Source organism: Myotis lucifugus, unplaced genomic scaffold (assembly GCF_000147115.1).
Source record: "Myotis lucifugus unplaced genomic scaffold, Myoluc2.0 scaffold_69, whole genome shotgun sequence".
Lineage (NCBI taxonomy): Eukaryota > Metazoa > Chordata > Mammalia > Chiroptera > Vespertilionidae > Myotis > Myotis lucifugus.
In genome coordinates this window covers 4,047,024-4,071,062 of record NW_005871117.1, presented here as the reverse complement: position 1 = coordinate 4,071,062, position 24,039 = coordinate 4,047,024, and the positions used below count along the sequence as shown (strand labels likewise).

The 24,039-nt window shown below is 39.6% G+C and overlaps 2 protein-coding genes across 10 annotated transcripts in view; one reads left to right on the top strand and one right to left on the bottom strand.

Moving 5' to 3' along the window:
- ECD (ecdysoneless cell cycle regulator) overlaps window positions 1–14,161 on the bottom strand; it is a 30,419-nt gene extending 16,258 nt beyond the window's left edge. Inside the window, exons 1-9 of one of the 5 annotated variants that reach the window (XM_006090261.3) lie at window positions 13,862–14,161; window positions 12,377–12,625; window positions 8,836–8,953; window positions 6,634–6,721; window positions 6,369–6,547; window positions 4,804–4,996; window positions 3,489–3,617; window positions 1,714–1,842; window positions 113–198 (exon numbers count right to left, since the gene is read on the bottom strand). In XM_006090261.3, coding sequence (XP_006090323.1) covers window positions 113–198; window positions 1,714–1,842; window positions 3,489–3,617; window positions 4,804–4,996; window positions 6,369–6,547; window positions 6,634–6,721; window positions 8,836–8,953; window positions 12,377–12,581 — 1,127 coding nt within the window. In that variant the 5' untranslated portion in view covers window positions 12,582–12,625; window positions 13,862–14,161. The remainder of the gene's footprint in view (window positions 1–112; window positions 199–1,713; window positions 1,843–3,488; window positions 3,618–4,803; window positions 4,997–6,368; window positions 6,548–6,633; window positions 6,722–8,835; window positions 8,954–12,376; window positions 12,626–13,861) is intronic. The other 4 variants (XM_014457134.2, XM_014457135.2, XM_014457136.1 and 1 more) reach the window with 4 other exon arrangements.
- A 114-nt stretch (window positions 14,162–14,275) lies between these two features.
- Window positions 14,276–24,039, top strand: part of FAM149B1 (family with sequence similarity 149 member B1) — a 50,456-nt gene continuing 40,692 nt past the window's right edge. For 3 of the 5 annotated variants that reach the window (XM_023755109.1, XM_023755111.1, XM_006090259.3), the window contains exons 1-3: window positions 14,276–14,488; window positions 19,181–19,285; window positions 19,782–19,911. In XM_023755109.1, coding sequence (XP_023610877.1) covers window positions 14,424–14,488; window positions 19,181–19,285; window positions 19,782–19,911 — 300 coding nt within the window. In that variant the 5' untranslated portion in view covers window positions 14,276–14,423. Of the gene's footprint in view, window positions 14,489–19,180; window positions 19,286–19,781; window positions 19,912–21,851; window positions 22,143–24,039 lie in introns of all 5 variants that reach the window. The other 2 variants (XM_023755113.1, XM_023755112.1) reach the window with 2 other exon arrangements.

Below are 24,039 nucleotides of genomic sequence, written 5' to 3'. Positions count from 1 at the left end.
CTTGCCATTAACTATATAAATATGTAAATTCCAATTATTCTTAAGAGTAAGTAACTTGTTAACTTCTGGCAGCTACCTTTCTGCTGCCATGATTAAGTAGTGACACACTCACCTTTCTGGCCGGTTTACTGAGAGTTGGAAGTAGTTCTTTGCCATTTCTAGTCTCTCCTGGTACTGTGCAGAACCTTCTATCAGTCCCTAAAAGATAATAACAGCCTATCAGAACATTATTTACATGGTGTCATTAACCCACTGTGCACCATAAGCATCTGCAGACGCAAGCAGCGGACCTTCCCCATGCCACGTGCGTCTATTAAGTCTGGCGCCTTAGACCACCCGGCCATCCTGACACATGGGTATATTTATTTTTATAATATTCATTGCAAATTGAATTTTTAAATTAAATTCAAAATATCGTGGCGTGTGGGGATGGTTTCCGTTTTGGATGCGTGGCAGTTAACTGGCTAAAATGACCTGCTTACCAGCAACTTTCCGGGAGGCAGAACATAGTCTATTGCTCAGGAATCATGAGGCCTGCGTCCGAGTCCGTGTCTCGTCATTAATGTACCTGTTTGGGCTCTGGTTTCTTCAAATAAGGGACTAGGTTAGAGGTAATGGTTCCTAGTCATTTTCACTGTTAAGGGTCTCTTTCCAATTTGGAAGGTTTTCTACCATTTTCTATTAATTAATTATTAAGAAATCACTGATTAACCAGTAATTTATAAGATAAAGTACAAATAGAACCAAAATAACAGTATAATTCCACCTTAACTATGATTTGTTTTTCACATACATGCTTATAGTGGCATTCATACTTAATATTTTATACTCATTAAAAATATACTATAGCCCAGCTGGTGTGGCTCAGTGGTTGAGGGTTGACCTAAGAACCAGGCGGTCACGGTTCGATTCCTGGGTTGCAGGCTCGATCCTCAGTGTGGGGTGTGCAAGAGACAGCTGATCAATGATTCTCTCTCATCATTGATGTTTCTATCTCTCTCTCCCTTGTCCTTTCTCTCTGAAATCAATAAAAAATTTTAAAATATATACTATAAGTACTTTTCCATATTGGTACACAATCTTTATAATCATATTTGTATGGACTTTTCTATTGCTTTGATGTTTCCTTAAAATACACTGTTCAAAGTGAAGGCTCTGGGTTTGAATCTTTCTTTAGCTTTTGGGACACACTACTAAATTACTTTGTAGTTAAGGTTCTATATATTAATTTACAATGTTACCAGCAATGTATAGGAGTATTAATTTCACTATACTCTCAACAACACTGAATATCACTCATATCCTTTTTTACCTACATGAAAACAGTCTTTATTATTGTGCTCATATGCATATATTTACTACTGCGAGAGTGAATATGTTAAAATAAATTTACTAGTTGGTTTTTTCTAATTTTTTAAATCCCTATCTTTGCTATTTTTGCTATTTGGTGTCTTCATGTTTGCTTTACAGATTTATGACAATCGTTCATCTGATACAAATAATAACTTTTATCACTTTAGAGAAATGTTATTAATTTTTCTAATACTGGCAACGATTCATAGACACCCCATCATTACCACTGAATTAGAATGGTTCCTTTAAATTCTAGCTCCTATAATTATGTTCCATATTAAACTTGGCCCATAGGACTTTGAATCACTGGCTTGATTTTCCGTGAATAGTACAATTTAAAAATGCATTGCAAAGTCCTACCTTAAAGTAATCGTTCTTTTTCAGACTGTCGAGGAAGCCAGCCCAGAGTGGTGAGGAAGTCACAGGGGATTTCTTGGAGTCAGTAAAATGTGGGCTACATTTGGAGCACAGAATCTCAAATCCGTGAGCCTAGATGGAACAGACAATATTTTTATTATTAGGTTACTTTCTTTCCCTTTAGACATGCCCAAGAATTAGGTGACTGGACACAAGAACATATGGACATTTATAAAACTTTTTGAAATTTATGAAAAATCCGACTTTATTTCCAAGTTTCTCAATCTCCGTAGATTACTAAAAATTATAGAGGAAAAGTAAATAATACAAAACAAGATTGTTCTTTTCAAAGAGATTTCTTTTCTTGCTGATGATTAAACTGGAATTTAAATTCATTCGTTTGCTTAAAAAAAGGCTTGCAGGCTTCTCGTCAAACAGAAATTATCAATGAATTGATCATGGTCTCAGACATAATAAAGGGAGAAAAAGCACTTCATTTTAAGAATCCTTTCATTAAAAAATATAAATGCACACGGCAAAATAATTCCAACAGGGCGCTTCCCTGGTCACTGCAGAGGAAACGGCTGTGACAAATTTGTTGCACATCACCTCAGAAGTAATCCATGCACTCAAGCGGATAGGGTGTAGCTGTGTGTGCACATCCTCCTGCTCCATCCCTTTTGTCACTCAAAGGCAACACACACACTGCTCTAAACCTGCTTTTTCATTTTGTCATATGCCTTGGAGATCATTTTCTATGAGCACACATGAATTTACTCATCTCATTTCATAGACAGACCATAATTTATCTGTTTCCCTACTAATAGACATGTAGGTAGTTCTCAATCTTTGCTACTACAATGTTCTCACGAGTATCCTCGATGTCTCTGTGCACATGTAAAGTATATGGAGGGTAGATTTCTAGAAGTGAAGATGCTGAGCAGAAGGGTTTGTGCATTTTAAATGTTGAAGGATACTGACAAATTTTGTTCCAAAACACTGAATCAATTTATATACCCATCAATGTTTGATAGTACTATCTCTTTCTCTAAATAGTTTTACCAATCCAGTATCTATTATCAAACTCTTTGATACTTGCCAATCAAATGGTGAAAATACTACTTTGTATGTTTAATTGGCATTTATTTTATCATATGAGCAAGGGTCAACATGTTTCATGTTTAGATTAAAAATCTGTAGTATTTCCTATTCTCTGGACTATCTTTTTATGTTTCTGAACATTTTTTATTAATTGATTTGTACTTTTTTCATATTAACTTGTAGGAACATTATATATATTAGAGAAATCAGCTTTTTCATTTAAATTGAAAATACAGTATTTTCTCCATGTTTACTTTCTTTTGACTTTACATATGGGTGTTGTTTTTTTCACACAGAGAAATGTTTACTTTTTACACAATCAAATTTATCAATCTTTTCTAGCTTATGATTTCAAGTCATGCTTAGAAAGCCTTTCCTACGCAGATTATCAAAATTTCAAATTTTATGGTTTCAATTTTTTCATTTAAATACTTGGTCCAATTAGAATTTACTTTGGTACAGGTGTGAGGGAATCAACTTTAATATTCAGACGGCTTCCCAGTAGTCCTATCATCATTTACTGAGTAATCAATTTTTCCTTCTTATTTGAAATGCCATGTTTTACCACATTTTTGCATAAATAGGATATATTTCTAAACTTTATATGCTGTGCCATCATTCTCTTAAGAGCCCTTATATACACAGGAAGAAAATAAAATTTTCCTGTTCAACTTTACCAGCTTCATGCCCAGTTCATGGGCTCGGTACTGGGGATGAGATGGAGGAGGCAGTTTGTATCCACTCCGCCGGTCTGGCATAAACCTTTGTTGCATCAGCTGTGCATACAGACATTTGGTGAAGGTGACCTAGACATTGAGACACAAAAAGACATGTCTTTTCTTAAAATTAAAATTTGAATATTACTTCATAGTTAATAACAGTAGCTTCATTTATAAGCTTCAAATTCATACGAAATGCAAAGACCCCACCTATTCACTGCCAATATCTCATAGTAGTAGCTTTATTGAGATATAATTCACATGCCGTAAAATGTACCCGCACTGTCTGCTTTTTAGTTATCACTAGTGAAACTCTTATTAGTTACATCATATGGCAATTTTGATGGGTAGAAGATAAAAATAATTCTTTTTTTAAATGATTTTTAAAAAATATGTTTTTATTGATTTCAGAGAGGAACGGAGAGGGAGAGAGAAATAGAAACATCAATGATGAGAGAGAATCATTGATCGGCTGCTTCCTGCATGCCCCCTACCAGGGATCGAGCCCGCAACCACATGTGCCCTGACCAGGAATCCAACCATGACCTCCTGATTCATAGGTTAATGCTCAACCACTGAGCGACACCGGCCAGGCTAACTGAATTTTTTAGGGAAAGAAACATCTAATTAGTATCAATCAGTTGCCTCCCTTACACACCCTGACTGGGGATAGAACCTGCAACCTGGGTATATGCCCTGACTGAGAATCGAACCCGCCACCTTTTGGTGCATGGGATGACACTCCCACCAACTGAGCCACGCCAGCCAGGGCTAAAAAATAATTCTCAATTCTCTAAAAGAAATAAAAAAATTTTTGTTTTGTTTTTTAAAAAATATATTTTTATTCATTTCAGAGAGGAAGGGAGAGGGAGACAGAAACATCAATTATGAGAATCATTGATTGGCTGCCTCCTGCACAGCCCCACTGGGGATTGAGCCTGCAACCCAGGCATATGCCCTGACCAGGAATCAAACCGTGACCTCCTGATTCGTAGGTCAACACTCAATCACTGAACCACACTGGCCAGGCAAGAAATTAAATGTTTTATGTTATGACAATATGACCAAAAATAGCTAGGAAACATTGGGATATAAAATAGGGACTCGGGTCTCTTTAAATCTTTCACTGGATGGGAGGAAAGAAAAAAGGGGGAAAAAAGCATATTAACTTACAAAGAGGAAACAGAATATTTCCATTTTTTTCGAGTGAACAATTAAAATAACATTCAACTCTCCAGTGAGACAAACGAAATGATCAAGGGTGATATCTTACCGATGTCATTATTCGTGTTTCAGGCAAGAATGTCTTGAAAATACGACAGGCTCGCAGGTCAATGGGGTCCCGCAGGTAAAAGGCCTGGACTCCGGCGGCCACCAGTCGGGGGCGCTGCTTTAGCACGGCCACAATGCCAGCTGGGAGGAAGCAGTGAGCTCGATGGAGGGAGGCTTGAATTTTTTCTGGGTATCTGTGACAAGTAACATAATTACTTTTACTTTATAATATGTAAATATCTAGAGTTTTTATACCATTTACTTCTCTCTTAACATCTTGGTTCATCAACTGTGAGATAGAAAGAGTGACAAAAGAGTTAAAGATAAAAATACTGTATATACTAAAAACTGCAGGAAAGAGGAGAGGAAAAGAGAAAAATTTGGAGGAAATTGAATATTTAAAAAAAGGACTAAGGTGGTTCAATAAAAACGAAACAAAAACTCTACTATACTTTTTTTTTACTTGTTTTTACTCTATTATACTTTAGAACAAGGACAAAATCAAATATTCTTTTAAAAATGGTTCAAAATATACTGAAACAAAGCTAAGAGATTTATTTAAAAATATTTTAAAATTGATTTTTAGAGAGAGGAAGGAAGAGGGAGAGAGAAACATCGATCAGCTGCCTCCTGCATATCCTCTACTGGGGACTGAGCCCACTAGGGCATGTGCCCTGACTGAGAATCGAACCGGCAACCTATGGGTACACAGGATGATGCCCAACCAACCGACCCACACTGGCCAGGGCTAACAGAAATTTTTAATATTGTTAAGACCTGGTGGTGCTAAATATTTAATAAGTACTAAAAGCTGAATAAATCACTAAGTTATTAGACCTAGGCTTTCTCTTCTGACTAGAAGCTGAAGTGTCCCACACAGGTGAAAGAATTCCACATATAGCCCCAGAACCACTGAAAAACCTGAGCACATTTGCTCCTTTAAGTTTTTATTTCTAAAGCCCTCAAAATTTTAATCTATGGATATAAATAATACTTTCTAAGGTAAATAATGTAAAAATATTCAGACTGGATTATAACACTTTTAAATGGGAATTAAAAGATATATTATTTCTTGATTTTAAATTATCCTATTTAATAAAAGCCTAATATGCAAATTGACAGAACGGTGGAAGGACCGGCGGAACGATGCGCACTGACAACCAGGGGACAGACACTTAATGCAGAAGCTGCCCCCAGCCCGCAGGCCCCAGGCCAGCCATGGCTGGTGCCAGTGGGGACCCCCCGATCACCCTGCCAATTGCCCTGCAGAGGGAGATGACGGGGGGGGGGCCCAGCGAGCAGGTAGTGCCAGGCCGGCCAAGGTGGGTGCCCCCGATCAGGGCTGATCGTAAGGTGATCGGGGGGACCCCATTGACACCCAGGGACCCTATCCGTGCATGAATGAGCCTCTAGTTTAAGTATAATTTGGTAGTCAATTTCATGAAGGATGAAGACAGAATGAAAATTAGTATTAATCTAGGTGAAATTCTACATTCAATGAAAGACTTGAACTTCCCTAAAGCATAAGGCTCCTTGACTAGCAATGAAAATGTTATTTTATTTTACCCTCTGATACGCCTATTCACAGCAGCTCGTACAGATTCTGAAGCCAAAATTTTTTCTGGGTGTGTTGAGATTATATTCAGTGCTTGTGGGATTGTTGGGGGTGTAGTCGGTAACCAGGATACTGCTCCAGGTTTCCTCGGTGCAGGGATAATGCACAGTTCCCCATGGTAGAAAAACACCTGCAAAATATTACATTTTAGTTTTCATACGAGGCACTGCAACATGATTTTATCTCCCTAAGTTTTCCACATTTGTGTATACTTACCCTATTAGCACTATTATCAGGATCCAACCATTTAGGGAGATAGTCAGCAGCTTCTATTAACAAGAATTCACCATCATTGTCTTCAATCCTAATGCAAAAAAAGTTCCACTTTTGCATTCATAAAGCACATATTTGCCAGTAATTATACAGATTTTTTGATTAATATACTTGTTTATTCTAATATACTTTTTCATTCATCTTAGTAAATATCTAGGTATGTACAGTGTGTAGATTGCTATTGTTTAAGCAAATGTTTAAGATATTAAGTTTGTTTTTTTAAATATGGAACGCTTCACTGAAAAAGACTATAAGATTGTATGGGGGAGTTGGAGAGAAAATAAGTATACAATAAATAATAGTAGACAAAAATATGAAAAGTATACAAAGTACTATAGGGTTTTAAAAGAAAAAAAAATCACATATAGCCAAGATTAGTTAACTCTTTATAAAAGAGGTATTATTTGGGCCTTGAAAGATGATTTTATTTTGCCTCATTTGTATAACTTTCATTTTATTTTTAAAATATATTTTTATTGATTTCAGAGAGAAAGGGAGAGCGAGATATATTATATATATCTTACACATATTATATTATACATAAAATATTAATATACAATATTTATATATTTTATATATTTTTATTAATATATAAAAATATATTAAAATGCCTACAATTTAAAGAGCTTTTATAGGCCTGGTGTTTAGATATGAACCATCAATATGTAAATATCAGAATCTGCACATAAAAGGTATTGCCCCCTGCCCCGCGGTGTGGCTGAGTTGGTTGAGCGTCCTCTCCCATGACCTGGAGGTCACCGGTTTGATTCCTGGTCAGAGCACATGCCTGGGTTGCAGGCTGGATCCCCAGTAGGGGGTGTGCAGGAGGCAGCAGATTGATGTTTCTCTCTCTCTCTTTCTCTCCCTTCCTCTCTCTGAAATCAATAAAAAGATTTTTTTAAAAAGGCATTGCCCCCTCCTTATTATACTTGTAAAGACAGAAACTAATGTATTTTATTTGTTCATTTAAAATTCTATCATTTATTAAGAAATTATTGCTAATTATTTGTAGGTGTGATAACAGTAGTGTTTATTTTATTTATTTATTTGATTTTTTAAAAAATCCTCACTCTAGGACATGTTTTTCATTGATTTTAGAGAGAGAGGAAGGGAGAAAGAGAGCGAGAAGCATGACCGGTTGCCTCCCACAAGCACTGAACCCATCACCATTTGGTGCATAGGAAGACACTCCAATCAACTGAGCTATACCAGCCAGGGCAGAAGTGTTTAAAATAACAGTTCGTATCGCTTAGACTTACTTCCTTAAGTATTTAAAGGCCAAGTGGCATAGCACTGGATATTTGCTTTAAAATAATCTTATGTGATATGGAAATAGGGGAAGGGTATAGCTAGAATAACCATGAGTTGATAATCTTTGAAGCTGTGTGACGGGTACACAGGAATTCATTTTTCCTACTTTTATGTATGTTTGAAATTTCTATATTATATGAATTTTTCAAATTTGTCGTTTTTCTTTTCGTTCTGCTGGGGAAGAGTTTGGGTGGATAGAAAAAGATCAGAATTTGAGGGCTAAGAAACTAGGAGAAGCGGTAAGTGGGTGAAACGCCCTCTGCTGGTAAAACTCGGTCATTACAGAGAACTATCAGTTCCCATTTTTTAAAACTGAATTAGAATTTACTTTGCTATCTACACAATTGTTCACTGATATCTCTTTGAATTTCTTACACATGTAATTTCTCAAACAAATGTTTAGCTATGGTCTAATAGACAAAGACATGGTAAAGATGTCTGTGAAATATGTGGGATGTGTATGTATGTGTATATGGAATTATTTTTTAAAATTCTACAAGAAATCGGATGATGATTACTTCTGAGAAATCAAAGCAGTACACCCTTTGTATTGTTTGAATTTTGTCTACCATGTGTATTTGTTCTTTCATGATAATTAAAAAAAAAGAAAAACTAAAACAAGTGGGTTTCGTTTGAAATATTTTGGAAGGTGAACTCTCCATTGATACTTTCATTCTTCCTCGAGAAAAGGAAGTCACAAAAGAAAAGGAAGAAAACACAGAAGTCATTTTTAAAATCATCCCAAATCTGTAACATTTCTACCAGACCACAGAAAAAAAATGTACTAAATGGATAAAAATGTCACAGTTTACAAGAATAAAATAACTATAATACCTTGCCACCAATTCTGGAAATTCCTTTGTAATTTGCTTTACTATATAAACAATAAACCATTCATCCTCAATGTTATCCCCAAACTTTGTCATGCCAAACATATGAGCAGGAACACCTCCTAAAAACAAGAGAAAAGTAATCATATAAACAAATTAATTTGCCAGTGCAAATGAAAATACAAAGAATCATTCAATTAAACAAACATTCCTTGGTTGTGCTCTGGGTACTATACTAGGATCTGGGGTTGCAATCCCCAGCTCCTTGTATCTGAACGAGATACAAGAAGCCTATTCTTGAGGAGCTGAGGGTCCCAACAACGATAGACAACCAAGTCATCTCAAAACAAGACGATAAGCAGAGGTATGCACTGAGGACTATGGGAACATAAAGGATGTGATATCTGAGTTATGCTCATCAGAGGAATGACCAGAAAGAAGTAGGCTTTCCAGAAAGACAGAATAGTATGTGCAAAGGCACAGAGGCTCTGCGAATATTAGGTAGCTAGATTTGGATGGAACAGAATTTTTACTAGTAAACAAGCATCCAATTATATGTAGAAATTAAACAACATACTCTTTTAAAAATATATATATATTTATTGATTTCAGAGAGGAGGGGAGAAAGAGAGAGAGATGGAAACATCAATGATGGTAGAGAATCATTGATCAACTGCCTCCTACATGCCCTATACTCGGGATCAAGCCTGCAAACCCGGGCCTGTGCCCTGACTGGGAATCGAACTGTAACCTCCTGGTTCATAGGTCTACGCTCAACCCCTGAGCCATGCCGGCTATAAACAACATATGAGTCAAAGAAAAAATCATAAGAGAAATTAGAAAATATCTTGAGGAAATAAAAACAAAAACTCAACATACCAAAACTTATGAGATTCGGTGAAAACAGTGCTAAAAGAGAAGTTTATAGTTATAAAAGATCTCAAATCAACAACCTAACTTTATACCTTAAGGAACTAGAAAAGAACAAACTAAATCCTAAGCTAGCAGAAGGAAGGAAATAATAAAGATTAGAGCAGAGATTTTAAAAAAAAAATAGATAACAAAAACACAGTAGAAAAAAATCAACATAAACTGAGTTGGTTTGTTTAGAAAGATCAACAAAATTGACAAAATGTTAGTTAGATTAACTAAAATAAAAGAGAGAAGACTCAAAAATGAAAGAGGGGATATTATCACCTATTTCACAGAAATAAAAAGGACCATAAGAGAACACTATGAATGATTTCATATCAACAAATTGGATAACTTAGAAGAAATGGGTAAATTCCTAGAAACACACAATCTATCTAGACTGGTCGAGAAGAAACAGAAAATCTAAATAGACCTGTAACTCGTAAGAAAACTGAATCAGTAATCAAAATTTCCCAACAACAAAAAAATGCCCAGGACCAAATGACTTCACTGGAGAATTCTACCAACCATATAAAAAAGAATTAACATTAACACTCCTCAAACACTTACCAAAAAACTGAAGAGGAGCAAGTACTCCCAAACTCATTTTATGAGGAGGCCAGCATCACTCTAATACCAGACAAAAGACAATATAAGAAAACTAGGACCAATATCCCTGGTGAATATTGATGCAGAAATCCTCATCAAAATACTAGCAAACTGAATTCAGTAACACATTAAAAGGACTGTACACCAGGACCATGTGGAACATAATCCTGAAATGCAAGGATGGTTCAACATATGAAAATCAATCAATGCAATATACCACACTAACAGAATGAGATCAAACAAGTGTATGGTGGAGTGTCTCAAAAGCTGCCATGGCAAAAAACAGGTGGGAAGAAGACCCCAGTCAACTCTCCTTATCCTCACCCCAGACCTCCCAAGTTTGTTAAGCTAGAGAAACTCCAATTAGGGTATCTATCTCTATCTATCTGATGTATTAAACTTGAATTTGAACTTCATCCAGAAGCAATGTGGAGCTGTTCAAAACATTAGGTAGGTGAGTGACATGATCAAATTAGTGTTCTTCAAAAGTAAATTTAACAGTATGAGGAAACTGGAGATGCCTAAACTGGAGAGGTTAGGTGGCTATCATAATCTTCCAGATGAAGAGATAAAAAGGGCCTATACAGCCCTAGCTGGTTTGGCTCAGTGGACAGAGCGTCGGCCTGCAGACTGAAGGGTAGCAGGTTCAATTCCGGCCAAGGGCACATGCCCAGGTTGCGGGCTCAATCCCCAGTGGGGGGTGTGCAAGAGGCAGCTGATCAATGATTCTCTCTCAGCATTGATGTTTCTATCTCTCTTCCCTCTCCCTTTCCCTCTGAAATCAATAAACAATATATATATATTTTTTTCTTTTTTCTTTTTAAAGGGGCCTATACTGTAGCCAAAAAGATGTAGAGAAGGGGTCACATTTTAGGAGTATTCACTCTAGGACTTAGTCCCTGACTGAACATGGTGAAGTGAGGAATTGAGTATGATTTTGAATGACTACCTAACTTGGATAACCAGGTAGATAGCAAAGCCATTAAGCAAGATGAGAAAACACTGGATAAAAATGATTTTCTAGCCCTGACCGGTTTGGCTCGGTGGATAGAGCGTCGGCCTGCAGACTGAAAGGTCCCAGGTTCAATTCCGGTCAAGGGCATGTATCTTGGTTGCGGGCACATCCCCAGTAGGAGGTGTGCAGAAGGCAGCTGATCGATGTTTCTCTCTCATCGATGTTTCTAACTCTCTAGCCCTTTCCCTTCCTCTCTGTAAAAAAAATCAATTAAAAAAAAAAATATATATATATAAAAATGATTTTCTAGAAAAAAGAGTTGGTTTTGCATGTGCTGCACTAACGTGACAGTGTTCTTGCCAATAAATACAGGTATTTCAGTGAATAGGAATTCAATAAAATTAACAGTAAAGAAGACAATTGACAACCAATTGAGAGCCAGACTTATGGTCTCACAAGGTGCCATGCTCCTGATCTGAAACAAGACCTCAGATAAGTCACTGTATAAGGAGAGCCTGGTCACCTACCCATGATTCACTTGTGTAAAGCTAAAGAAGTCATAGGGCTAGGGCAAAGAGCCATATTTGGCTAGAGGTCAGATCTCAACAACCAACAACACAGGGAAGACAATGAAAAAGTGGCAAATAATGGTTATAAAGCCCAATTATTTCTCTTTATAAGCCAGGCAGAGCCACTCTTAGATCACTACCAAAACAAGGCAGCCTACTAATCACACCATCAATAGTGAGAAATACAGAGTAACAGCTAAAGATGCCTGAATCTGTTTAGTATAGGTACCTAGATACAGTATGGCATAGAAAAGTAAAGCTTAAAAGAATAGCCCCACGTTTAATAATGTTGCTTAGTTCCTAAGGTAGTGACTATTAAAATGTTTTCATCAATATGAATGAAAAAAAAATTTAAGGGCTTAACTTAATATAGGCAAGCATCACTAATCTAAATCTCCTGACAACGCTGAATAAACTGTGGGCTATTATATGTCACTGTTATCAGAATGACCTTAAAAGCCACCATATCAAATCAAAGTAAGTAAAAGAGCCTTCCTTACCTTTCTCAGGTTTGTATTTGAGATTGAAAGGCTGATTCTGCCAGATATAATGGACCAGCATAGGTGCAAACTGGGTCATTATTCTCTCAATATACTTTTGAAGAATCTCCTTGTGTTCTTCTGCATCCCTTGGTTCATCTGGTATCAGGAACAGGCGGTACACCACAGCATCTTCCACTGTAGCAAGCTTCATATTCTCCTCCATTCTTCTTTGAAAACTACATTTAAAGTTTCAATCATATAAACCACCTAGAACAATGTAGAAGTAATATACCGTTCCCTGAATTATTTTAGGTGATTCCATTAACATTGTTTTCCAAAATTCAAAATTATCCATATACCATCATCATGATTTTTGTCTTGATCATTTATCAAATATAATAACACTTATTTAATGTTCTTTCAATGACCGTTTTGTATTTAAAATTATGTTCTTTACACTTAAAATTATGTTACAGGAACTTGTGATATAATACAATGAATGGGCTCTAACCGGGTTGGCTCAGTGGATAGAGCGCCGGCCTGTGGACTCAAGGGTCCCAGGTTCGATTCCGGTCAAGGGCATGTACCTTGGTTGCGGGCACATCCCCAGTGGGGAGTGTGCAAGAGGCAGCTGATCGATGTTTCTCTCTCATCGATGTTTCTAACTCTCTATCCCTCTCCCTTCCTCTCTGTAAAAAATCAATAAAATATATTTTTAAAAGAATACAATGAATGGAAATTCAGTATCACATTCCCAAATTATGTAAGAACAAAATAAAAAAAATATTTGCCCTTGTAGTTGCAGTGGCGTGTGTAACACACACAGTTTGAGAACACTGCACTAACATCTTCTGTTTAAATACTATCCAAAGTTGCAGCTCTGCCACTAAATTAATTGTCATTTTGGGCACTATCTCTTTCTGGGGCTTTTTCTTTCATTGTAGAATTAAATTGTTACTCTACCTTCTCTAGAATCCTGCCCCAATTTAACTTTTTTAATATTTAAACCCTCTGAAAAGCAATCTGCCTTACTCTGCAGAATTTTGATCTTTCTCTTTTATAAACACTGTGTATGACATAGGGGAATTAAAAACTACAAAACATTCATGTCTTATCCCAAAACAATCTGCCCATGGTTCTTGACCCTACAACTACCTGTCCAAAATCTGCCCCTTTTTCAGGTCTCAGGGGGGCACAGCTCTGTCATACCAGGAGGTGGTAGATATCTCTTTATCTTCTAAGAGTTTCCATTACAAACAAAAGTAGTAGTTTATTACTGCTGCCGGGTGATGCTTTGTAAACAATGGCACAGCCCTGGATGGCCCACGTGACCCGATTTTTGTATCTACTCGGCTTTCTATCGGACTAATATGAGATGGAGAGGAACCTCATCTTGTCTCCACGCTCTTTCACCGCGGGCTGTCCAAATCCTCATTTGGCCTTTCCGCCCAGAGGGGCAGACAGTAATTCCACCCACCTAACCACCCATGGAGCCAAGCACACCTGATGATGAAGAATTCCGTGTCACAACCAGGAGGGGCTTGGGGGTCACTCGAGCTAAGCCCTCGCTGTGCAGATGGCAACGCCGGGAGCACAGAAAAGAGAAGCGTCCCTTCTTGCGTCTGACAAAATGAAGCCAATTCCTCTTACGGTTCAGGGCCTCTCCGACGCGTCTCTGCTGCGGCACCTTCCCTCGGCCGCCCCTCCCACCGCGTGAGCAGGTCGGAGCCGGGAACAGCCAGCAGCCGCCAAAGCCTGGCCCCTCGGCTCAGCCCAGACACGCGTGTGGAACCCGAGGCCCGCTCAGCGCCGGAACCCCGGCGTGGTCACCGCCGCGCTCGGAAGGGAGCCTTAGGCGGGTGCGCGATGTCTCCGTCACTTCCGCCCCCGCAGGAAGTAGGGAGGACGGAAGATCGGAGAGGCGGGGAGTCCGAGGAGGCGGCGGTCCGGAGTCTAGGCGACGGGGCGTGACGGGGCTGGAAGGTGGCGGGAGGGGGCCGGGCAGGAGCCGGCCGGAGGGCCCGGCCTGGAGGCCCCCACCCTGGCGTGCCCGTGCCGGCCGCGAATGAGGAGGAGGCGGAGGATGATCTCCAGATACACTCGGAAGGCGGTGCCGCAGAGCTTGGAGCTGTGAGTGATGCTCGGCCATGCCCGCCGCGGCCAGGGGAGGCGAGGTGGGGCGCGGGCGCTCCGGGACCCTTCGTGACCAGCCCCTCGCTCCTTTCCTTCCCAGGCGGGAGGCAGGAAGTTTTCTTCGGCGTTCTGTCCTTCCCGCCTGGCCGGACTTTGTCCCTTCCGCGTCCATTTCCAGCTAAGAGACTGTCACTGTGCTGTCCCAGGGCCTGGCCCCCTTGGGCGGCGTTTCCAGAGCTCGGGTCCCCGAAGGCTTTGGTGGTTTCCGCAGCTTCACGCCGCACTGTCCTGGCCACTGACCATCCCGGAAGTTGTTAGTCGCTGACTGAGTGTTAGAGGAAAGGTGAATATATCCCAGTGCCAGGCACTGTGCAAAGATGCTTACATGTACTTGCTCACTTAATCCGACCCAACAAGCATGGCAGGTGGGGACTGTTATTTTGCATTCTACATGTAAAGACCCCAATTTAAAGACTGTGCTCAGCCTGAAAGTGGTGGAGCTGAAGTCACACCCGGTGTCCACCGGATTCTGCAGCCTGTGGTCATAGCCATTACACATACTGCCTCTCCATCGCTACAGTTGAGCATCTGAATCCATAAGGATCAGTTCGCTTTGAGACTTACTTAAATTTTATTTGTAAATGTTTATTGTTGAAAGTATTACATATGTCCCCCTTATTCCCCCAGTGACCCCTTCTAGCCGCCCTCCCCCACCCCCATTTCGGGATGATACTCTAACAACTGAGCCAGTGCCAGTCAGAATGCATCTTTAAAAATTACATGCATTTTCTATGTAACCAAAATGCTGTTATCAAATTTAATATTTTTGGTATTATCTAATTGTCAATCCATAATCCACTTTCTCTGATAGACTGAAAAAGGTCTTAAGTTTCTATTTTGTAACTGGAATCCATATTTCTGATCCCTACCACTATTTCAAAGACAAGTTTTTAGTTGTAGGATCACTGAATAAGAGAAGTACAAATAGCTCTGCACAAGTCCATCCCCACTATTTAAGAAATAATTTAAAGTACAAGCTCCACTAACTGGGCCCTTACCTTTATATTTGTATACAAAAAAAAAAATGGTACAGTTCACTAAAATCTCAAACTATTCAATTGTTCTGAGAAGCCTCAGAGCCAGACTACTTGGGTTTGAGTCCTGGCTCCATCACTTACTAGCCCTAAGACTTAAGCAAGGTTACTTAATCCCTCTGTGCCTCAGTTTCCTTTCCTGGGAAATAAGAGTATTAGAGATTTATAATACACATTTGCATATAAAAGGCCCTGGGAAGACCTCTTGTAAAGAAACCTGTGTAACTTGGTTTAACCTATCGTGTTTCCTAAATTTATTTGACTAAAGAATTTTGTGGGGCCCTAACCAGTTTGGCTCAGTGGATAGAGCATCAGCCTGCGCACTGAAAGGTCCCAGGTTTGATTCTGGTCAAAGGCATGTACCTTGGTTGCAGGCACATCATCAGTAGGAGGTGTACAGGAGGCAGCTGTTCGATGTTTCTCTCTCATCGATGCTTCTAACTCTCTATCCCTCTCCCTTCCTCTCTGTAAAAAAAAAATATAATATATTTTTTTAAAAGAATTTTGTGGGGAAGGAAAGTCTACTGTAGATGATTAGGATTGAAATATATAATTAACCCCATAGTTTATTCTCATGCACACATTGAACTCTACAGCAGCACTGTCCAATCTATATATATAAAAGCCTAAGTGACCGAACAACTGGTCGACTGGTCACTATGATGCGCACTGACCACCAGGGGGCAGATGCTCAATGCAGGAGCTTCCCCCTGGTGGTCAGTGTGCTCCCACAGTGGGAGCGCTGCTTAGCTGACCTACTCGTCTGTCCCAGTGGCCAACCAGCCCGGTGGCAGCCACTCACTCCCTTAGTAGTCCTGCAGTTCCAAGCTCTGGAGAACGGGCCAGGCACCGACGGGCTGGCACCGCTGGCACGATCCCAACAGCACCGCTGGCCTCCTGGAAGTCAGCCTTGGGCACCGCGGCCGCTTCCCCTCGCTATACGCTCTGCAAGGAAGAAATGATGTAAAAGTGGCCACCAGGTGGTTCCTGACAACCAGCACAAACGTCAGCGGGACAGATCTGGATCTTGGGCCGGCAAGGGCGTCCCACAGCCTGCCTGGATGACCGATAGCATCCCAGCCCCGCCCCCCCTCGGGACGGGCACCAGAGGCAGGGCTCTCCCGATCGGGACTGACTGGGCACGAGCCTGCAGCAGGTGCAGCGGGGCTGGGATGAGTCGGAGCAGCAGCAGGCAGGAGCGGCAGGCGGCATTGGACTGTGGGTTTCGGCCCAATCCCCACAGGCCACCCAAGGGACCCCACCCATGCACGAATTCATGCACCGGGCCTCTAGTAGGAATATAATACAAGCCACATATGTAATTTTAAATTTCAGGTAGTCATATTAAAAAAAAACACCTAGAAACAGGTGAAATTAAAGTTTTTATTTTGAAATAATTATAGCCTCACAGGAAGTTATAAAAATAGTACATAGAGTTCCATGAACCCTTCCTTCACCCAGCTTTGCCCAATGATGACATCTTATATAACTACTAGAAGCCTGGTGCATGGATTCGTGCACCGGTGGGGTCCCTCGGCCTGGCCTGCACCCTCTCGCAATCCAGGACCCCTCAGGAGCTGTCGGACTGCCAGTCTTGGCCTGATCCCAGGCCAGGCCAAGGGACCCCACCAGAGCACGAATCTGGTGCATCTCTGGTTAATCTCTTCCCGCCCTTCCCCTTCCCCCCTTCCCTCTGAGATTCAGTCTGTTCCATGTTTCCATGCCTGTGCTTTGAGCATCTGCCCCCTGGTGGTCAAGTGTTCATATCATAGCTAACAGTCGAATGGTCACTTAGGCTTTTATATATATATATAGATAATAACGGTCACTTAGGCTTTTATATATATTGGACCATATTCCTTAACACATTGCAGATGGATCACGAGAATTCTCACTTCATGTTACACAGTGTTTTACAAAGTATCATACTTTAAAAAGATATTAGCTTGTAAGAACATGTAATAAATAACTTCAAATTGCAATGGGTATTTAATTTTAAAGCATGCCTTTAACATTTATGTAAAACATTTTTTGTACTCATTCAATAGAAACTTATCTGGCACTGGGTAAAGCTAGCAATAAAACTATTGGTTCACAGTGTGTTAATTCACTTTTCACCAGTTTTTATATCCACTCCTTTGTGTGTGTATGTTTGTTTAGTCTCATATACCAATTTGTGTAACCACCTGTAAAATCAAGATAGAGAGATATTTCATTACCACCAAGGAGCAGTTTTGTGTATCACTTTCTAGTCACATCCACTCCTTTCTCCATCTCCTGATAACCACTAATCTTTTCTCAGCCTCTGTAGTTTTGTAATTTGTGAATGTTACATGAATGGAATCATACAGTATGTGACCTTTGGGATTGGCTTTTTCCACTAAGCATGATCCCCTTGAAATCCATCCAAGTTGTTGCACATATCACTAGTTCACTTCTCTTTCTTTCCTTTTTTTTTTTTTTTTTGCTGGATCATATTCCGTTGTGGATATACCAGAGTTTAACCCTTCACCCATCTAAAGACATTTCAGTTATATTAAAATTATAATGTGAATGTTTATATACATATTTTTGTGTGAACATCAGTTTTCATTTCTCTGGGATCAATGCCCAAGAATGCAATGGCCAGGTCTTATAGTAAATGCATATGCTTAGTTTTATAAGAAAACAAAACTATTGTAAAGTGGCTGTACCATTTCACATTCCCCACCAGCAATATATGAGAGACACATCCAGTTTCTCCACATCCTCACCTGTATTTTGTGTTATCACCATATTTTATTTTTAGCTGTTCTAATAGTTGTGTGGTTATACCTTATTATATTTTTAATTTACTGTGAAACTAATTTTTTTATATTTTATTGATTATTTACAGACAGGAAGGGAGAGGGATAGAGAGTTAGAAACATCGATGAGAGAGAAACATCGAGCAGCTGCTTCCTGCACAGTCCCTATTGGGGATGTGCCTGCAACCAAGGTACATGCCCTTGACCAGAATCGAACCTGGGACCTTTGAGTCTGCAGGCTGACGCTCTATCCACTGAGCCAAACCAGTCAGGGCTTTTTTTTTTCTTTTTAATTTTTTATTGATTTCAGAAAGGAAGGGAGAGAGAGAGATGGAAATATCAATGATGAGAGAGAATCATTGATTGGCTGCCTCCTGCACGCCCCACACTGAGGATCCAGCCCACAACCCAGGCATGTGCTCTATGACTGGAATCGAACCCAGGACCCTTCAGTCTGCAGGCTGATACTCTATCCACTGAGCCAAACTAGCTAGGGTGAAATTAATTTTAATAATATATTTTGTTTAACTCACATCCAAAACACTATCACTTTAACATATAATCAAGATAAAATGATTAGTGAGATACTGTACATTCTGGTACCAAGAGTTCAAAATCCTGTGTGTTTATACTTAAAATGCATCTGTGCATCTCATTTCTGACTAACCACATTTTAACTGCTAGTGGCTAATGTATTGGACAATGCATTTCCAGAGCAGCAAGAAGTAGGTGATCAACTTCTAGACTAAGTTTCTCACAGGTATATTTTTTGTTTATAGGAAATATAACTTTCTTTTTATCTTTCACAGGAAAGGAATAACAAAATATGCTCTTAATCATCATCCCCTTCCAGAGCAGCTGGATGAAATTTCTTCTACCAATGACAGCCATGAAAAAGATACAAGTTCCCAAAGGTAGTAACACGATGTGTATTTGTTTGTTTTTATACTTGATAATGGCAAAGGTTTTGTTTTTTTAGCTTAGGATTGGTATCAAGCCTTGTACTAATGAAACAAAACAAATTTCAGAGTCTTTGTCTTTAAAATGGCATTGAATTCTGCATCACCAGGTTGTTGTGAGGGTAAAAGGGGATTAATATTTGTAAATGTTTCTTGGTAAACTGTGAAAGTGCCAAACAAGTTCAGATATTACCAATATTTCTGAAATGTCTTTAGTTGTCAAAGGTACATGTTACAGGTGGAATGTTAAAGTATTCATTATAAACTGTGACTAGAAGAATTATGTACAATGACTGCCATCAATTCTATAGGAATTAGGACTTTTTCATGATGTTTAAATTTCAAGTTCTTCACTGATTTTTTGCTTCATTAGATATATTTGTACATATGCTTATCACATAATTGCTGAGTAGTTAATGTTTTCTCTCTTCCTTCCAAATTCTGCCTTTAGTGAGTCTGACATCACACAAGAATCACCTTTTACATCAACTGACACTGGGGATTCAAGGTCTGCTTTTCCAAGTTATACAGGCACGGGGATCTCTACTGAAGGCAGCTCGGACTTCTCCTGGGGATATGGTGTGAGTTTTATGTTATTGGTCTGAGGGAGCACTTGGGAGATTATTCTGGGAGTGAGGATTTATCAGTATTTTTCATTCCTTCACTCTCCTCCATTGTTTCTTTACATTTTAATGCTTAACTTTACCATACTTTATAACATTTGTAAAGAAGCATAATCTTCACCCTCTCAGTATATGTTTTATTTTATAGATATAGTAGTTGATTTTTAGGTCTGCTTACATAAACAACTGTGGGTTAGTATGGATCTGGGCCTATATTTACTCCTTTGCTGTGCTCAGTTCACTAATGTGTCTTTCCACCAATGTAACACTAATTTTACTTTGTTTAAAATGTTTTTGAAAGTTTATTATTAAGCCATTATATATTGTTAAATGAAAAAGAGCAGGTTAAAAGAATTTTTATAGTTCTAATTTTATATATTTTTTCTTATATATATTAAAGGACTAAAGATATTTCTCAAAACGTTATTCATTTCTTATTAATTGGGTGTTGAGATTTACTTACTTACTTCTTTATTTATTTATTTATGGCTATCTCCCATTGTAAAATATTTTTAAAAGATCAGCAATTTTTTAAAAATTTAAGACAAATTTTATACACGTCTATCACCTTGATGCAATAGGTATTTTTTTTTCTGTATCCTCTTTCAATCTATATTTAATTTGGCCTAGCCATAATCATGGTGTACATACAATGTTATGCTCTATTTTTCACTTAATATTTTATAAGTACTTTTCCACAATACGGACTTTATACTCTATTGTTGTCAGCAACCTGCTTCCTTTGCAAAATGTCTGCTAATTGTTAAAACCTATTATTATCACCATGAATTATTTTCCAGGCATTTTAATTTAGATGTATATATACTTTCTTTACATAGTTATACGATATGTGCATCCCAGTGGTCTAGTTTCTCATTCTCCATTATTTCATATAAGTATTTTATTTTATTTTTTCCATACCTGTCAGTTTGAATAGTTATATAACATTACCTTGTTTTAATGTATCATAATTGAGTTTTCCATCATTACTGATACTTAGGTTTTCAGTTTTTCTTTATTTATTCAACAAGTATTGAGCACATTTCCTATCAGATATTTACTTGGGGATATGGGGCAATAGAGCTCTAAGAAGATGAAAGGGTGCTGAAACAGAACATTATAAAGGTGATTCACTTTATTTCATTTTTTTAGGTTTCAATATATGCATTTTTTTAATCCTCAACTGAGAATATTTTTTCCCATTGTTTTTGTTTTTTTTAGATTGAGGGGAAGGGAGAGAGAGGAGAGAGAAAGAGAAACATTGATTGGTTGCCTCCTGCACATGCCCCAACAGAGGCCAGGGACAAACCTGCAACCAAGGTGCATGCCCTTGGCTGAGAATCAAACCAGAGACCCTGCGGTCAATGGGCTGATGCTCTAACTGTTGAGCAAAACTGGCCAGGGTGGATTTCAATATTTTATTCAAGTTTTAAGTGATGTTAATTACAACATTTGAAAGGGAGAATCTAATTCCACACCAAATGTAAGACTCTAAAATGTACCCATTAGCCTTAGCTGGTTTGGCTAGTGGTTAGAGCTCCAGCCTACAGACTGAAGGGTTTTAGGTTTGATTCTGGTCAAGGGCACGTACCTCGGTTGCAGGCTTGATCATACCCTACCACCCACCCTCCCTCCTTGAGGCAACCAATCAATGTATCTTTGTCACATTGATGTTTCTCTCTCTCTCTCTCTCTCTCTCTCTCTCTCTCTCTCTCTCTCTCTCTCTCTCTCTCCCTTCCACTCTCTCTCTCTAAAAAACAATGGAAAAAATATCCTCGGTTGAGGATTAACAAAATAAAATAAAATGTACCCATTAAATTGCTAAAAAATAAACTGAGTAGTGAGACTGTAACAGAAGTCTAACTTAGGTTTCAAGTGTTGTCACCATGTTATTACAGTCACCGAGATTCTTCCCAGCTTGCATCTGGAGCTTTTAGAAGCTATTTCATATACTCCGGTGCAAAAGCAAAAAAACACAACATGAGAGGGAATTGAGTCCTGAATTACTGGCTTCATTACATCCACCTTCTCCACCCCAAAATGTCACAAAAGAAACAACTACCATTACCTGCAGACTACTTTTGGTGTAAAAGAAGTGATGGACGGGGGTGGAAACAGCTCATGAAGATGTCTTAAAACGTTCCTTCGGATTAATTTGTACACACCATCGAACAGTGAGCCTCTCTCAGGTAAGGTAGGAAATCATGGTTCAGGTCTCAGGAAGTCACAATTTCATTGAAGCAATACAAATTTCCAAAATGCTTACAAAAATCAGCTTCCACTTCTAGCCAGTTCTAGATAAAGAAACCTGGCATATCTAGAGAGACTGCCAAGTTCCTGTGAGGGGGATTCACTTTACATAGGGTTATCTGGTAGAGTAGATAGGAGATTCTCATAGAGAAAGCTCTAGGCTCAGGTGGTTTCACTATGGAATTATATAGTTACAGAAGAAATAAGTTACACAAAATTTTTCTAATAAATAGGAGCATTTTCAATTCACTTTATGAACCCAGCATAAGCCCTAGCCAGTTTGGCTCAGTGGATAGAGTGTCAGCCTACAGACTGAAAGATCCCAGTTTGATTCCAATCGAGGGCACATGCCCAGGTTGGGGCTCGATCCCCAGTAGGGGGCGTGCAGGAGGCAGCTGATCAGTGATTCTCTCTCATCACTGATGTTTCTATCTCTCCTCCCTTCCTCTCTGAAATCAATAAAAATACATTAAAAAAAAATGAACCCAGCATAATATTGATGCCCAAACCTGACAAAGACAATATAATAAAAGAACATTATGTCTGAGGTGGGACTTCTAGTATGGCAGAGTGAGTAGCTGGGCAAATCCTTTTCCGAAAAAGCAACAATAAAACTGGATAAAGTGGTCAAAAGCAACCATTTCAGGACTCTGAAAACTGAACAAAGGTACATAACAAATATAGTAATAGCTATTCATGAAAATCAATAGAACTTTGAGTTAGGAACAGTGAGCATCTGTTCAACTACAAAGACACAAGCTGTGAAAATTAGCAGCTTCAACACCAGAGAGAACTCAGTAGATTTGGAGTGGAACTTGGATGAACCCTATACCCAACAGCATTGTCAATAACAGTAGCAAGCTTAGTGGCACACGAACAAGTAAAAACAGTGGCTCAGATAGCCTGAGGCTTCAGAACTGGTTGGGGCAATAAATGGATTGGCAGACTATTGAGAAATTTATCAAGGAGATCTTGAAAATTGGACAGCCATAGGAGGCCCTGATAAGCTCTCCACATATCCATGCAGAAGAGATCAGACAGGGCCCAAGCTGTCTATACATCCCTGGCTGGCAATGAGTCAGTATGCAGATGCAGAGGAGACATGAGAGGGTCCAAAAATGAAAAGCCAAGGCAATGGGGATCCCAGAATGGCTGTCATCAATAAATCAAGAAACAACAAGTGTTGGCAAGGATGTGGAGGAAAAGGAACCCTGTACACTGTTGGTGGAAATGCAGATTGGTGCAGCCTCTGTAGAAAGTGTATGGAGTTACCTCAGAACATTTAAAATGGAACTGCCTTATGACCCCGTGATTCCATTTCTGGGAATATATATGCAAAGAAACGCAAAACACTAATTCAGTAACATCCATTGCAGCATTTACAACTAGAGGCCCAGTGCACAAAATTTGTGCAGGAGGTGGGGGTGTTCCTCAGCCCGGCCTGCACCCTCTTGCAATCTGGGACCCCTTGGGTAGGGTCCCCCGGCTGCTGGCAGCTGGCCCCACCCCAGCCACTGCCACTGCTTGCCATCTGTGCAGCACTGCCCCCTTGCTACCCTGCCACTGGTTGCCTCCCTCTACGGGAGACAGACGTGGGGTGTGATCACTTGGCTGGCCTGGGCCTCCCTCTGTGGGGCGATCAATTGCGGGGCTCCGTGATCCACTGCCCAGCAGAGGGAGGCCTCGCCCACATAGCCAGGGCTCTGCAATCACCGCACAGAGGGTAGCCTGGGCCTCCTTCTGTGGGGCGATCGGGAAGCCCCCCTCCCCCCCCATCGATCACCCCACTGGCCGGAGGGCCGGGGCCTCCCTCTCTGGGGGATCTATCGGGGAAGT